A 14091-nucleotide genomic window follows, 5' to 3' on the forward strand; every position below is an offset into this window, starting at 1 on the left:
AGACCTAAGGTCGATACCTTCTAAAGCCTGACCTAAGTTTTCAGAAAAACAACACAAAAATGTGTTCCCCCGCCTGAGGGATAAAACAGGGGTTCCCGTCCATACTGGGTTGTGTATGTTGGGCTGATTTGTACACTTTGTAACAAGTTCTATGTCACATCTATAATGTTTCACATTGATAAACCTCATAGTTAATAGTATGTAGTATTAAACTGTGGATACCCCAGGCAGGGTTCATCGCCATGCTGGCTTGCGGTGGACATTTTTGTCTGAATGATATTTTTGCCATCTACCATGGACAAAGACAAGTCTCACCACATGTGTCAATGTACAGACATTGATGATCCCTGTGCCAGGAGATATTATGGGATATGTTGTTATTGTGTGAGTTTTTTATCTTTAAATGGGTATACCCCATTTGATGGTGTCCCATAGATGTTCAACAATGACCTATGACAGCTGAGGTCAAGACCTTTCCATTAACAGTTGTATGTAAGCCCTTCTGTGGCTGAATGATATGCCTTTAATCATGGACTCTAGGGTTCAAGATTCAGAGGTCATTATCAAAGCAGTGCTGCTGTGTACTGTTAGATAAGCATCATGTGCCTATATGTCTGTCTGTCTGTCTGTCTGTCTGTCTGTCTGTCTGTCTGTCTTTCTCTCTTTATCGCCCGAGTTTAGGCCACAATGCATTTTGTTATACCCCCACTGAAGAAATATAGGCCTACTTGTCCTCTAAGTTCCTGTCATTTCAGATTAGATACACTAGCTCTTATTTAGGATTCAAAACATTGAAATTGAAATGGTCTTGGACTTTAAGGACAACCCACATTTGTTTATAATCGGCACTGTTGCGGTCTATCTTTAGTTTTTTGTTGAGCCAATGTAATGGTACGATGGACCAATGAAGTGGCTAGTGTCCTCAGGGGTTGCTTATCAAGGAACTTTGACATTCTTGCTAGATACCTTGTTCACTATGTCCATGCCTATAAACTCCCCAGTTATACTGGTCTTGTTCACATCCAAGATTAACTGAATGCTCATGCTTACCTGTAACTACCATTACATTCAAGAGAGACGCTGATAGTCCAATGAATGCTATGATCCTAATTAATTTAATTTCATAAACATTCAGATGTCCCTAACTGTAATGACACCTTACTGTCCCTTCAACTGCATACTTTATGTGGTCTTTAACCAGAGAGGTTCTGTTTTTATCCCCAGCAAAGCATAATCCTTTGCAATGCATACAGAAATAAGGACATTTACAAGCTGACTCCATTTGTTTATTAAAGGTATAAAAACAGACTCATTATGCTTAGCTTCCCTGGTAAGGTCTTTGGAATCTATAGGCCCAATCCCATTTTGACCTGTGAGACAGTCTGTATCCACTTAAAGCTCTTGAGCTCGACCCATTTCTTTTGTAACTTGCATCAGTTAGATATTTTACATAATATGAACCCAAGATAGACTGTATGTAATTGTGACACACAAAGATATGCCATAGATGTAATCTGTATTATACAATACTGGTACATATGAGCACTCAAAGGATTTGCAGACTTTGGGTTATGCACTCACTGTGTGCACATAGCCTATATGCTTAGTTAAAGCCATACTGTGTAAGATGCCCAACTAGTGGTCATTAGCCCTATAGCAAACCGCGGTCGCGTCCGCGTCTTTCGGACGTTTTTCGTACCTTCAGACCCCCGCGTCTGCCTCCACCTCGCTGAGATCTATCTTTTAAGGGGTCCCTTGTTCCTGTGCGTTCAGTAATTCCAGAGATACGGACTCCTTCACCCTGCCTGGTAGGCGAAATTACCTAGAGAAGGGATGGTACAAACGGGCGACAACAAATATGGCTGCCATAGCGACCCCACTTCAAGATGCGCTGTGATTGGCCGGCAGTTGTATAACCCTCGCTGTGATTGGCCGGTAGTGTGATGACGCAATTTTGGCGCGAGATCCGGTCCACGGCAAGGATCTCAGTTTACATACAGAGAAGGCTTTACAGGCTGAAATTCACGGCGCGGATCTTCTAAAACTTTTGTGATTTAATAGTTAGGAGAATTTTAAGATTTGTTTTATAAAAAAAGTTACATAGTACAACTTTAAACTTCAGGAGTGGAGGCTGCTCATTTGATCATGGCTGTGTGTAATTCAGTCATTTACCTGATGTTGAGTAAGTCAGTCGTTACCACAACCATGAATCGTGCATGATTTTGTGGCCAGGGCAACCAGTTTCACCTGGGTTTCACCCCAATAAATATCACATAAATTCACAGTTCAGAATGAAAGAGAGGAGCAGAGATGAAGTCAGGTTGGGAAATATATAATAGTTTATCAATTGCTTGTACTAGACAAAGTTTAAAATCTATTTAGCATGAAAACCTGCAGATCATGTCTGTCTGTCTGTCTGTCTGTCTGTCCGTCTGTGCGTGTGCCATTCATGCCTAATATCAATCTCCATATATTGCCAAGATCTCTGTTGTCATAAATATTGTGTCAGTCTCACGATAACCAGTGTGGTCGATCCCTGAGTCATCAATATTAATTTAAACCCATATCTGGGAATGCCAATATGGACATGCACTTGTGACCGGGTAAATCACGCTCTTTAGAACGACCATCATTTCGACTGGAAGGTTAACGACTCACTCCACGGAGGTTAGGGTTAGGGTGAGGGTTTGAGTCGGGTGTCGAAAAGATGACATGTAGTAAAAGCGATACGCTCCCCCTGTGACCTAACATACCACCAGATAAACCCAAGCCAGCCATCTACTATGATGGCCTGGTGTGTTTCATTTTTATTAAACTAGCAGTCATCTGTGTCTCACCTGTCTTGATTAGGGTTGATTAGGGAGCATCACATAATTAAGGATTGCCTACAGGAAAGGTCAACCCACTACACTTACATTGTTTCGGGCTGCTAGGTTCTATGTGCAAACAACAATGTGCAAATAACAAGGTTTAACATTGCGCCTGTGAATAAACATTGTGCTATGGACATGATATCCAAAGCTATGCTCATAAATGCAGTCTTGTGTGGACACAGCTCCACAAGCCCTTTACAAGACCTTTAGTAGCTGTCGCTACTGCTTTCTTGTCTGTTTCTTGTCTGTGTGACAGGGTGCGAGTGTGTGTACTGCATCCTGTAGCTATAATTCCATCCACTGCCTGGGACTGTATCTGTGACAACAGAGCTGATCCCATAACCTGGGGGACATAACCTTGATAACAGAACCTGTGGCCGCGTTTGCTAATAACTTCCAAACTTCACAAGAACGCTAATGAACACTTTCAATTTGGATAAAGTGAAAAATGACATTTGTCACTGTCTTCCAAGGTTCCAATGTAATAGAAAACTAACTGGTTTCCTTATATAATGTCCTCATGATATCGGGTTCATATTTGACCAAATATGACATATCAATGACACTGGTCTGGTCTGTTTTGCCCAGTATAACTCACCCAATTCTGTCAATTTCCATGACCTATTAATATCATTATATGCCACAGATATAGCCATTATTCTTATCAAAATAGGCTGCCAAAATATTTACATATACTGCATTATGACAAGGAGATGTATACTGCATCCATATTTGATAAGATATGGTTGATGTCAACAAAACCTTAAATATGCCTAAGAAATGGTCAGTATTCTCTTGCAGATCCACTGTAAAGATATGACTTGAGGTCATATATGAACTCAATATCTGACACATAAAGTATTCTAGAAAGAATATTGTGATCAGATATTTACAGATATGACCTAAGGTCATTTACAGAACATATACATGACAAAAATTAAATGTTGCTTGTATCCTAGTACAACATATTGTCTTCATGATGTATATTGGGTACATATTTGACCAGATCTAGCATTTCCATGGAACTCAGGATATGCATAAAATGTACTGTTTCATGACCTATCAATATCAGTTAAATATCTCGTCCAAAACAGGCAGAATGGTAAAATCTGTAGTATGTATATTTGATGTGAAAATCGTTGATGATATATGCTACAGATATTCCCATTATTTAGTATATTAGTATACTTCATCCATATTTGATAAGATATGGTTGATGTCAACAAAACCTTAAATATGCCTCAGAAATGATCAGTATTCTCTAGCAGATCCACTGTAAAGATATGACTTGAGGTCATATATGAACTCACTAGTTGACACATCAAGTATTCTAGAAAGAATATTATGATCAGATTTTTCCAGATGTGACCTGAGGTAATTTATGGAACATATACTTGACAAAATTAAAATTACGCCTGTATCCTAGTACAACATTTGTCTCCAAGCTATATATTTGGTTCACATTTGAACAGATCTAGCATTTCCATGAAAGTCAGGATATGCATCAGAAATGTTCTGTTTCATGACCTATCTATACCAGTTAAATATCTCACCCAAAACATGCCAAATGGCAAAATCTGTAGTGCGTATATTTGATATGAAAATCGTTTGATGACATGTGCTACAGATATTGCCATAATTCTAATCAAAATAGGGTGTCAGTATATTCATATATACTTCATTACGTATATACATACTTTGTATATGGCAAGGAGATGTATACTTTGTCCATATTTGATAAGATATGGTTGATGTCAACAAAACCATAAACATGCCTCAGAAAAGGCCAGTATTCTCTAGCAGATCCACTGTAAAGATATGACTTGAGGTCATATATGAACTCACTATTTGACACATCAAGTATTCTAGAAAAAATATTATGATCAGATATTTCCAGATATGACCCGAGGTAATTTATGGAACATATACTTCACAAAATTAAAATTACGCCTGTATCCTAGTACAACATTTGTCTTTATCTAGCATTTCCATGAAACTCAGGATATTCATCAGAAATGCTCTGTTTCATGACCTATCAATATCAGTTAAATATCTCACCCAAAACAGGGCGAATAGCTAAATCGGTAAAAGTTATATTTCATATTAAAATCATTGATAATATATGCTCAAGATACTGCCATTCAACTCAAAATAGGGTGTCATTATATTCTTATATACTGCATTAGGTAATAGTCATAAATTGTATATGACAAGGAGATGTATACTTCATCCATATTTGATAAGATATGAGTGATGTCAACAAATCCCTAAAATATGCCTCAGAAATGGTCAGTATTCTCTAGCAGATCTAATGTTAAGATATGACTTGAGGTCATATATTAACTCACTATTTGACACATCAAGTATTCTATAAAGAATATTATGATCAGATATTTCCAGATATGACCTGAGGTTATTTACAGAACATATACATGTCAAAAATAAAATGTTGTTTGTATCCTAGTACAACATATTGTCTTCATGATGTATATTGGGTTCATATTTGACCAGATCTAGCATTTCCATGGAACCTAGGATATGCATCAGAAATGTTCTGTTTCATGACCCATCAATATCAGTTAAATATCTCACCCAAAACATGCCAAATGGCAAAATCTGTAGTGAGTATATTTGATATGAAAATCGTTGATTATATATGCTACAGATATTGCCATCATTCTAATCTAAATAGGGTGTCAGTATATTCATATATACTGCATTACATATATTCATACTTTGTATATGGCAAGGAGATGTATACTTCATCCATATTTGATAAGATATGGTTGATGTCAACAAAACCTTAAACATGCATCAGAAATGGTCAGTATTCTTTAGCAGATCCTCTGTAAAGATATGACTTGAGGTCATATATGAACTCACTATTTGACACATCAAGAATTCTAGAAAAAATATTATGATCAGATATTTCCAGATATGACCTGAGGTAATTTATGGAACATATACTTGACAAAATAAAAATTACGCCTGTATCTTAGTACAAGATTTGTCTCCATGATATATATTTGGTTCATATTTGACCAGATATGGCATTTTTATGGAACTCATATATGCATCAGAAATGCTCTGTTTCATGACCTATCAATATCAGTTAAATATCTCACACAAAACATGCCAAATGGCAAAATCTGTAGTAAGTATATTTGATATGAAAATCGTTGATGATATATGCTACAGATGTTGCCATTATTCTTGTCAAAATATGCTGTCAGTATATTCATATTTTACTTCATTACGTATATGCATACTTTGTATATGACAAGGAGATGTATACTTTGTCCATATTTGATAAGATATGGTTGATGTCAACAAAACCTTAAATATGCCTCAGAAATGGTCAGTATTCTCTAGCAGATCCACTGTAAAGATATGACTTTAGGTCATATATGAACTCAATATTTGACACATCAAGTATTCTAGAAAGAATATTGTGATCAGATATTTACAGATATGACCTAAGGTCATTTACAGAACATATATATGACAAAAATAAAATATTTGCTTGTATCCTAGTACACCATATTGTCTTCATGATGTATATTTGGTTCATATTTGACCAGATATAGTGCATATCAAAAAAAGTCAGGATATGTGACGGAAATGTCCGTATTCCAGAAAGAATAAAAATTCGATATTTTGGGATTCTTGCTCTTTTCGCCCAGTGCCCCCTCTCACCTCGTCTGACCATCTCTCTCTCTCTCTCTCTCTCTCTCTCTCTCTCTCTTTCTCTCTCTCCTGTTTACCTCGTCTTGCCACTCCGTTCCTTCCTCCTCCTCTCGCTCGCCTCCTCATCCCCCCCCTCCCCCCTCCCCCTAGGTTCTCGTGGCTCGTACAGCAGTCAGCACAGTCAGGAGCCCCCGCGAGCCCTAGGGTCCCCTGAGCGCCACATAGAGCCCGTTTATGAGGAACACGTGTACCACAACAACAGGGGCCCCCTGAGGAGCCTGAGCCAGGGCCACGGGGGGCCCGACACAGGCCCCTACAGGAACAACACTGGTAGGAGCATTGGAGCCTGTAGGTCTGCTAGTCGTGCTATAAAATGTTTTTGAAGACCTCACGACGTGTTGTGAGTGTCTATTGGAGTTAACATTACTCTAATAGACCCCCGGGTGTGGTTATAATATGCAACCAGAATTGCACTCTGTCGATGTACAAACTTGCGCCTTGTGCACAAGTAGGCCATGTATGGCCAGCAGCAGAACGCACCATGAGGTGCGCTCACCACTGACATCACCACTGGCATCACCAGGAATGCTGGTCCTTCATTGGCTGTTAATGTTAATGTTGCCAGAAATTCTGGTCCCTGATTGGGCTACGAGCTTAAACACACACACAGCGACCTACCTACCTACATACCTACCAACATACATACCTACAGTACCAACATATGCAGCCGAACGCAGTAGTTGCGCACTTTGCTGGCGCAAGTACTGTAATTAAATATGTATGGATATTGCATGCCGAGCGCTGTCCAGGAGCTCTACGCTTAGAGTACAGCCCTAGTGCACCTACAAACAAATCCTTGTACAGCACCCCATATTTTAAATATGTGTAGATAAGAGGTTTGTGCCTGACCGCAATTATATGTTTTTAATAGGGCCTGCCTTGTCTTATCTAGATGTGGGTTTAGGTATGGCCTGTTAATCCTGACATTACTGTTTCACCAGCTCATGAAAATACTCCAGTGGGTCATGGAGCGTTTATATTTCCCTGGATGTCATCAACCAGCCGAGACTTAATCGCCATGTCATTAGCATTTTGCATACGGCTAAATATGCCACTGCAGATGAACACTCACATCAGTTGTCAAGAAGGGCATTTCACAGCTGTACAGAATTTTAATAGTCATAGACAGGGGTCATCAATATGACTTGGACTTGGTCTTGTCGGTGGCAAATTTTAGATTTTCTTTTTTAAACACCATTATGATGTTCTTATTTTGATCATAAGACCCAATTACTGAATGTTAGGTCTCCAGGTTTTCTTCAGAATATGTATGACTACGGCACTCACTGTGGCATATTAGGAGTCCAACTAGTGGTTCTCAAATGTTTTATTTGCAAGGACCTCCTTAAGGGTGAATACCACTCATTTTCAACATTCAACTATATGTAGTCGATATACCTTAGGGCTGTTGTGTGGAAATCTGAAAAAGGTCCTCCCCTTCTGTGTTGAACCGTATAATTGATTGTTTGGGTCATGTGGTCAGTGACATAAGGAAGGTGTACTCTTTGGCCTGCCCTCTAGACTGACTCATTCACTAGAATGGGGAATCTCACTTCCTGCTGAAACAGTATGACTTTTAATAGTACGTGTTGATAATAGAAATCAATTGACTGAAAATGCTCTCTAACAACTCTTTACTGTATATCCAAGTCGAAAGTATTGGCATCGAAATATACTTAAAGCACCAAAAGTATAAGTACAAAATGTTTGAAAATAGCAAATCTACAAGCTCACAACGCGTCACGGTGCAATGTTTTGTGAGCGTGTAGATCAGCTATTTTCAAATAGCCTTGGTATAAAATAGGGCTAAAGTGCTTAATATATGTTATATAATATTATAAGTTATATCTGCAAAGTAACTAGTAACTAAAGGTTTCAAATACTTTTAGTGGAGTAAAAGTACAGTATTTGGATCCGAGATGTAGTGGATTAGAAGTAAAAGTATGGGAAATTGGAAATACTCAAATAAAGTAGAAATAGCTCAAAATTTACTTAAGTAAAAGTACTTAACACCACTGTCTACCACCAATGCTTGCACGTAGCATTATGGAACACAGTACAATAACTGCCCTTCAAATGTGCACAGAGTGGGGAAAAAAAAAAAAAAAAAAACACTGTTATCTGTGAATTACCGCGTGCAGTGTGTCTGTGTTTTCACTGGATGGGGCCGGAGAAAAAAAATCACAAAGGATATATTCTGCAGCTGCTAAAAATCAATAGAGCGCAGATTACCCTGTGTACATTTAATTGCCAGGCTTAATATTTACAATGCTCTTGTCAGAAGGATACACTACTTTAATAGGCTATTTATCTGCTGCCGGCGTTGTTGTTGTTCCCACCCCACACCATCTAAATCCTTCAACGAACCCGACCTACGCAAGCTATCGTCGGCCCTTAAAACAATTCACGTCAAGCGCTTTTGGCCCACTGAAAGTACTGCCGTTTTGCGATATATGGCCCAAACACTACTGCGGGCTGCTGGTTAATCCATTTAGGCCTAGAATTATTGAATGCTTTAACTATTGAAAAATAGCAGATATACAAGCTCACAGCGCGGCACCGAGTGCCGCGCTGCGAGCTTGTAGATCTGCTATTTTTTTGAAAAAATCATGATCATTTTTGGCAAACCTTTGAATATCTCATTTTTAAAGTGAACATTTGTAACTCAAATATTTGCTTCTGGGGGTCCCTGATACAAAATATTTTGAGACAGGGGTCGGTGGCCAAATACATATCATTCTAGGGGTCCTTGACATGAAAGAGTTTGAGAACCACTGACGTAGAAACATGTGTTTTTCAAAAAACCTTTAGAAGGATTTAGAAGACACTTATAGAATTGGGTCAAAATCGGGTCAAAATTCAAATGTTCACGATTTTTCAAAAATAGCAGATCTACAAGCTCGCAGCGTACCCGGTTTAAATGGCTTAATTTTATTCTCCCCCATAACCGCTGTGCATGACCAAGAGACAGGCCGGGCTATTTAGCAGGCATTAAGTGATCGATGCTCAGAATTATTGGCCCATTGAATTTCGGGGCAGCTTTGGCGGCCAAGAACAGCGTGTATTAGGAGACGTATGAATAGCGTTGTGGCGGCGACTAAGGGGTTGTCTAATAGGGATTCATAATGCATAGACTGATAGCACGTAATGAACTGATAAGGATTGTGCTGACATGGGGAGCGGTAAGTCATTAATTATGTCACGGCGCCTTTTCTTGGCGATGGCAGCCCCACATTATTGTTTCATTATGCTGGCATGGATCAAAGTAATTAACGCTATAAGTCATTCCTTTGGTTAGAAGGACGGGGGGGTATTAAAGCAGTCGGCCGCCGTTGTTGTCCCTATACCAAAAGCAAAATTGTGAACTATTTCTGGAGCTGGCAAGAATGTGAATGGTGGGTTTATTTCAAGCCTCTTTCTCCCAAAGCGCTTTACAATGTGCATTATGTTATTCACACATTCACACACTGATGGTGGAGGGAGCCATTCAAGGCACCAACCTCCTCACGCAGAGCATTTAGGCGATTTAGTGTCTGCTCAAGGGCACTTGGACACTAGGCTGATGGGAGCTAGGAATAGTGTTGCCAACCACCTGAAATTCAAATAAGGATACACCCGACCAGGCGTTCCTAATTAGCCTCGCATAATATAACCAGACAATATCACTGTGTGGATATTAGTCTGGTTCTTCTCAGAGTTTTTTTGAGCGGTGGTCACATCGTCTCCAATGCTTGATTGCGTGTGTATGTTACTATGCATGTTTGTAACTTTGTAGCATGAGCTGCAATACCGCTGGGTGACCAGTGGCAAGCCTATAGGTGACCAAGTGGCGCTGTTGATCAGCCCAGGCGCACGCATGATGAAGGTAGGGCATTCATTTGCCAGATAAGAAAACACGTTAAAAAGCTTAAACGTAGAGATACTAGGTTTCTGCCCGACACCGGGAGTATCACACAAATAACAGTGATCTGTGGATGATTACACGTTTTGCTGGATATGGTAATGCTGCAGTGCTGCACTCAATTTGCGAGCGTCGGTCTTGTGACCCTCGCCCCTGCTATTTTCCTCTAAATACCAGTTGCAGATTAGCTCGTCTAGACTAAATACCGTAAATATACAATTAGAGATTTAGCACATGTTCATATCGGAGCTTAATAGCCGAGATCAGAGCAAAAGGCATGAATCTTATACACCTTATTTTCTGTCTGTTTCTCACTGTCGGATGGAAACCTTCTATGTCCAAATCTTTTTGTTGTTGTAGTAATTATTATATTGTGAAAATAGCGGATCCACACGCTCACAATGTGTGGCATCGCAACACATACACACATATAGATACTGTACAGTAGGGCAACCCATCCTGGCAACAGTTAGAAGCCCTGTGCAAGTGTGCAGTCTCTAGCACAGGGGTTCCCAAACTGTTTTTGTCCCAGGGCGACCCATGAATATTTTTTTAATCCGAGGCACCCCTACATTATAATTTTCACTCCCAGCACCTTATATTTATAGCATATCGTCGTTGTCGGGTGGAAACCTTGAATGTCCAAAACCGTTCGTTTTGTATTTATCATCTATAAAATGTACTAAACTAGTGAAAACAACGCGATGCGAGGCGTTGTGTGCTTGTAGATCTGCAGTTTTCACTAGTTTTGTGCGACAGTCTATGATGAAGCAGGGCTTTGCTTTACCAAAAGACGTACATATTTGAAACTTGGAGATACAAGGTTTCTGCCCGGCAGTGACGATATTTGAGTGATTATGTTGCAAGGAAAACGTTGAAATAATAGCCATTTTGGTTAGAACTGACTGAAAATAACTTTGTACTTCAAGTTTAAAATGATACTTAATATTTTTTCAAGTGTCCAAATAAATTCCAAATATTTCAAATTATCTCGCGGCACCCCTGGACTGCCGTCACGGCACCCCAGGGTGCCCCGTCACCCACTTTGAAACCCCCTGCTCTAGCATGCTGTGTACTGTCTAGTCCTAGTCTAGTCTGTACTCCCTCTGGGTGAATACAATACAATAGCACTGCAGAAGCCCTCGGACTGTCCTGCACAAATTGACATTAATCCAAAATACACTGATGATTGTGCTGTCAAACGACAAAACTATATGCTATCTATGGGTTGTGGGAGTCAACGACATACAGCAGCACTACTTGAGAGTGAGGATTTTGTACAGGAACAAGTAGTGAGCCCTGGGGGACTACGGTCACCGGAGTATATGGGGTTTAAGTGGCTATAAGCGATAATCTCACATCAAGCTTCCCCCCCCCCCCCCCCTCTCACTCTGTTTCCCTTACTATAGTTTCTATTATTCTTACTGCCCTCTAGTTGACCTCCTTCCAACACTTCTGCAATGTAGCCCATATCTTACAAACTCCCAGTGCACTACACGCACGGCACGCACACACACACACACACACACACACACACACACACACACACACACACACACACACACACACACACACACACACACACACACACACACACACACACACACACGGGTGGGCGGGCGGGGCGCCCGCGTGTATACAGTGCAGATAATGATGCTCCCTGCGTCTTCCATCCCGGATTAAATCAGGGCATTGCCTCCGAGGACTGCAGGTTAATGTGGCCTATTTCAAGCTATTATTCCTGCATGGTCACAGTGGCGCGCACGTGCACACACACACACACACACACGCACACGCACACGCGCACACACACACACACACACACACACACACACACACACACACACACACACACACACACGCTTGGCAGCACTGCGGCAGGTTGCAGAGCCTGAGAATGCAGTTAACACACCCGTTTTCGCCGTTACGTTGTCTTTTTTCTTTTTTTACTTTTTCATTTGTCTTTGCTTGTAGTGTTCATGAACTGTCCATGTACTGTAGGAGGTGAACTGGGCCCTTGGCAAGAAGGACCACAACATGTTGGCCAAACTATTCAAAGATAAGCCTATTGCCAGTGGTGGAAAGTAACTAAGTACACTTAAGGGCTTTGCACACAAACGGACAATTTCATCTTTTTAAAGAAAACAATGATTCTCTATGAGAAAAAGTACTGGAAATAGGAAATACTCAAGTAAAGTACAAATACCTCAAGATTGTACTTAGTTACTTTACACCCCTGGTGATGTCCCAATCCATGCCTCTCATTACACACTAAGATAAACTGTTGTATATTATAATGATCTTTGCTGTTAATTTAGGGAAAGGAATATTGTGTTTGTGTGTGTGTGCGTGCGTGCGTGCGTGCGTGCGTGTGTGTGCCCGCGCGCGTGTGCATGTGTTCATCTTTCTAGATGGCAAAAGCAGAATATTTCTTTCCAGAGGCTTCATCACACATTTCCATTGCACCACACATGTGTGCACGCACACACATGTCATGCACGTGCACGTAAAGAGAGATAAAACAAAGAAAGGCTGATTTGCATAAACCCATTAAGCCAATCTTCTGTCTCGTTTTAAAATGTGCCGTATGCCTTTCATAACGAGAACAGACACTGTAATGGAAGAGACAGAGTACAGTACTACAGACAACTGGAACGAGGGAGCGACTGGCAGGCAGACAGACAGACAGACAGACAGACAGACAGACAGACAGACAGTGTGAGCGAGTGAGTGACGTATCTTAGAGTCTATATGAGTTCAACTATTTACTCAACTTTGTTGCTTGGAGAGGAGATGTTAAGAAACAGAGTAGCCGGCGATCAGGAACACAGACAGGCAAAGATGGTGAGGTGATCAGAGTTCCCAGGTTTATTGCATAGTATGAAGCCCACAGGCCTAAGCCCACAGAACAACCGGTCAGCCTGCCGGCCTCCCAGGAAATGCACCCCGTACATACAAATTCAATGGTCTTTTAAAGCAATTGAAGGCGGACTCAAACTCAACCTGTCCAGACAGTTTGATTAAATTAGCATCTGCATGTGGCCAAATGGCTTCTGCCCCTAAGGGCCTTTGTTGACTGAAAACACCTTATCAATAGAACACAGCAACATGTGACATTCCTACACAAAGATAGTAGCCTGTGACTGTGTTCCACCCAGGAGCACTGGGGGGTAGATGCAAATAAGCCCTTGTGTTGCAATGAGAGACAAGCCGGCAGACTTGAGTGAATTAACAGCCTTACCATTATACTGTACAATATCATGAACTACAATAAATGGCGAAGTTTGGCGAATATGAGTTTCACAGGATACCGCATGAGAGAGGAAGATTGTTTAACGGAGTGGGAAAGAGAGAGAGAGAGAGAGACAATGAGACAGATGAGAGAGAGAGAGAGAGAGAGAGAGAGAGAGAGAGAGAGAGAGAGAGAGAGAGAGAGAGAGAGAGAGACAATGAGACAGATGAGAGAGAGAGAGAGAGAGAGAGAGAGAGAGAGAGAGAGAGAGAGAGAGAGAGAGAGAGAGAGACAATGAGACAGATGAGAGAGAGAGAGAGAGAGAGAGAGAGAGAGAG

General features: G+C 40.7%; 1 protein-coding gene across 1 annotated transcript in view; it reads left to right on the plus strand.

The window, feature by feature from the left end:
• ctnnd2a (catenin (cadherin-associated protein), delta 2a) overlaps positions 1–14091 on the plus strand; it is a gene marked incomplete at both ends in the record, with an annotated part of 625519 nt that overhangs the window by 342388 nt on the left and 269040 nt on the right. The window contains one exon of the mRNA XM_080752281.1: positions 6711–6890. Within this exon, the coding sequence (XP_080608407.1) occupies positions 6711–6890 (180 nt within the window). The remainder of the gene's footprint in view (positions 1–6710; positions 6891–14091) is intronic.

The sequence above is a fragment of the Nannobrachium achirus genome (genome assembly GCF_963921795.1).
Source record: "Nannobrachium achirus genome assembly, chromosome: 21".
In the NCBI taxonomy this organism is placed as follows: Eukaryota; Metazoa; Chordata; class Actinopteri; order Myctophiformes; family Myctophidae; genus Nannobrachium; species Nannobrachium achirus.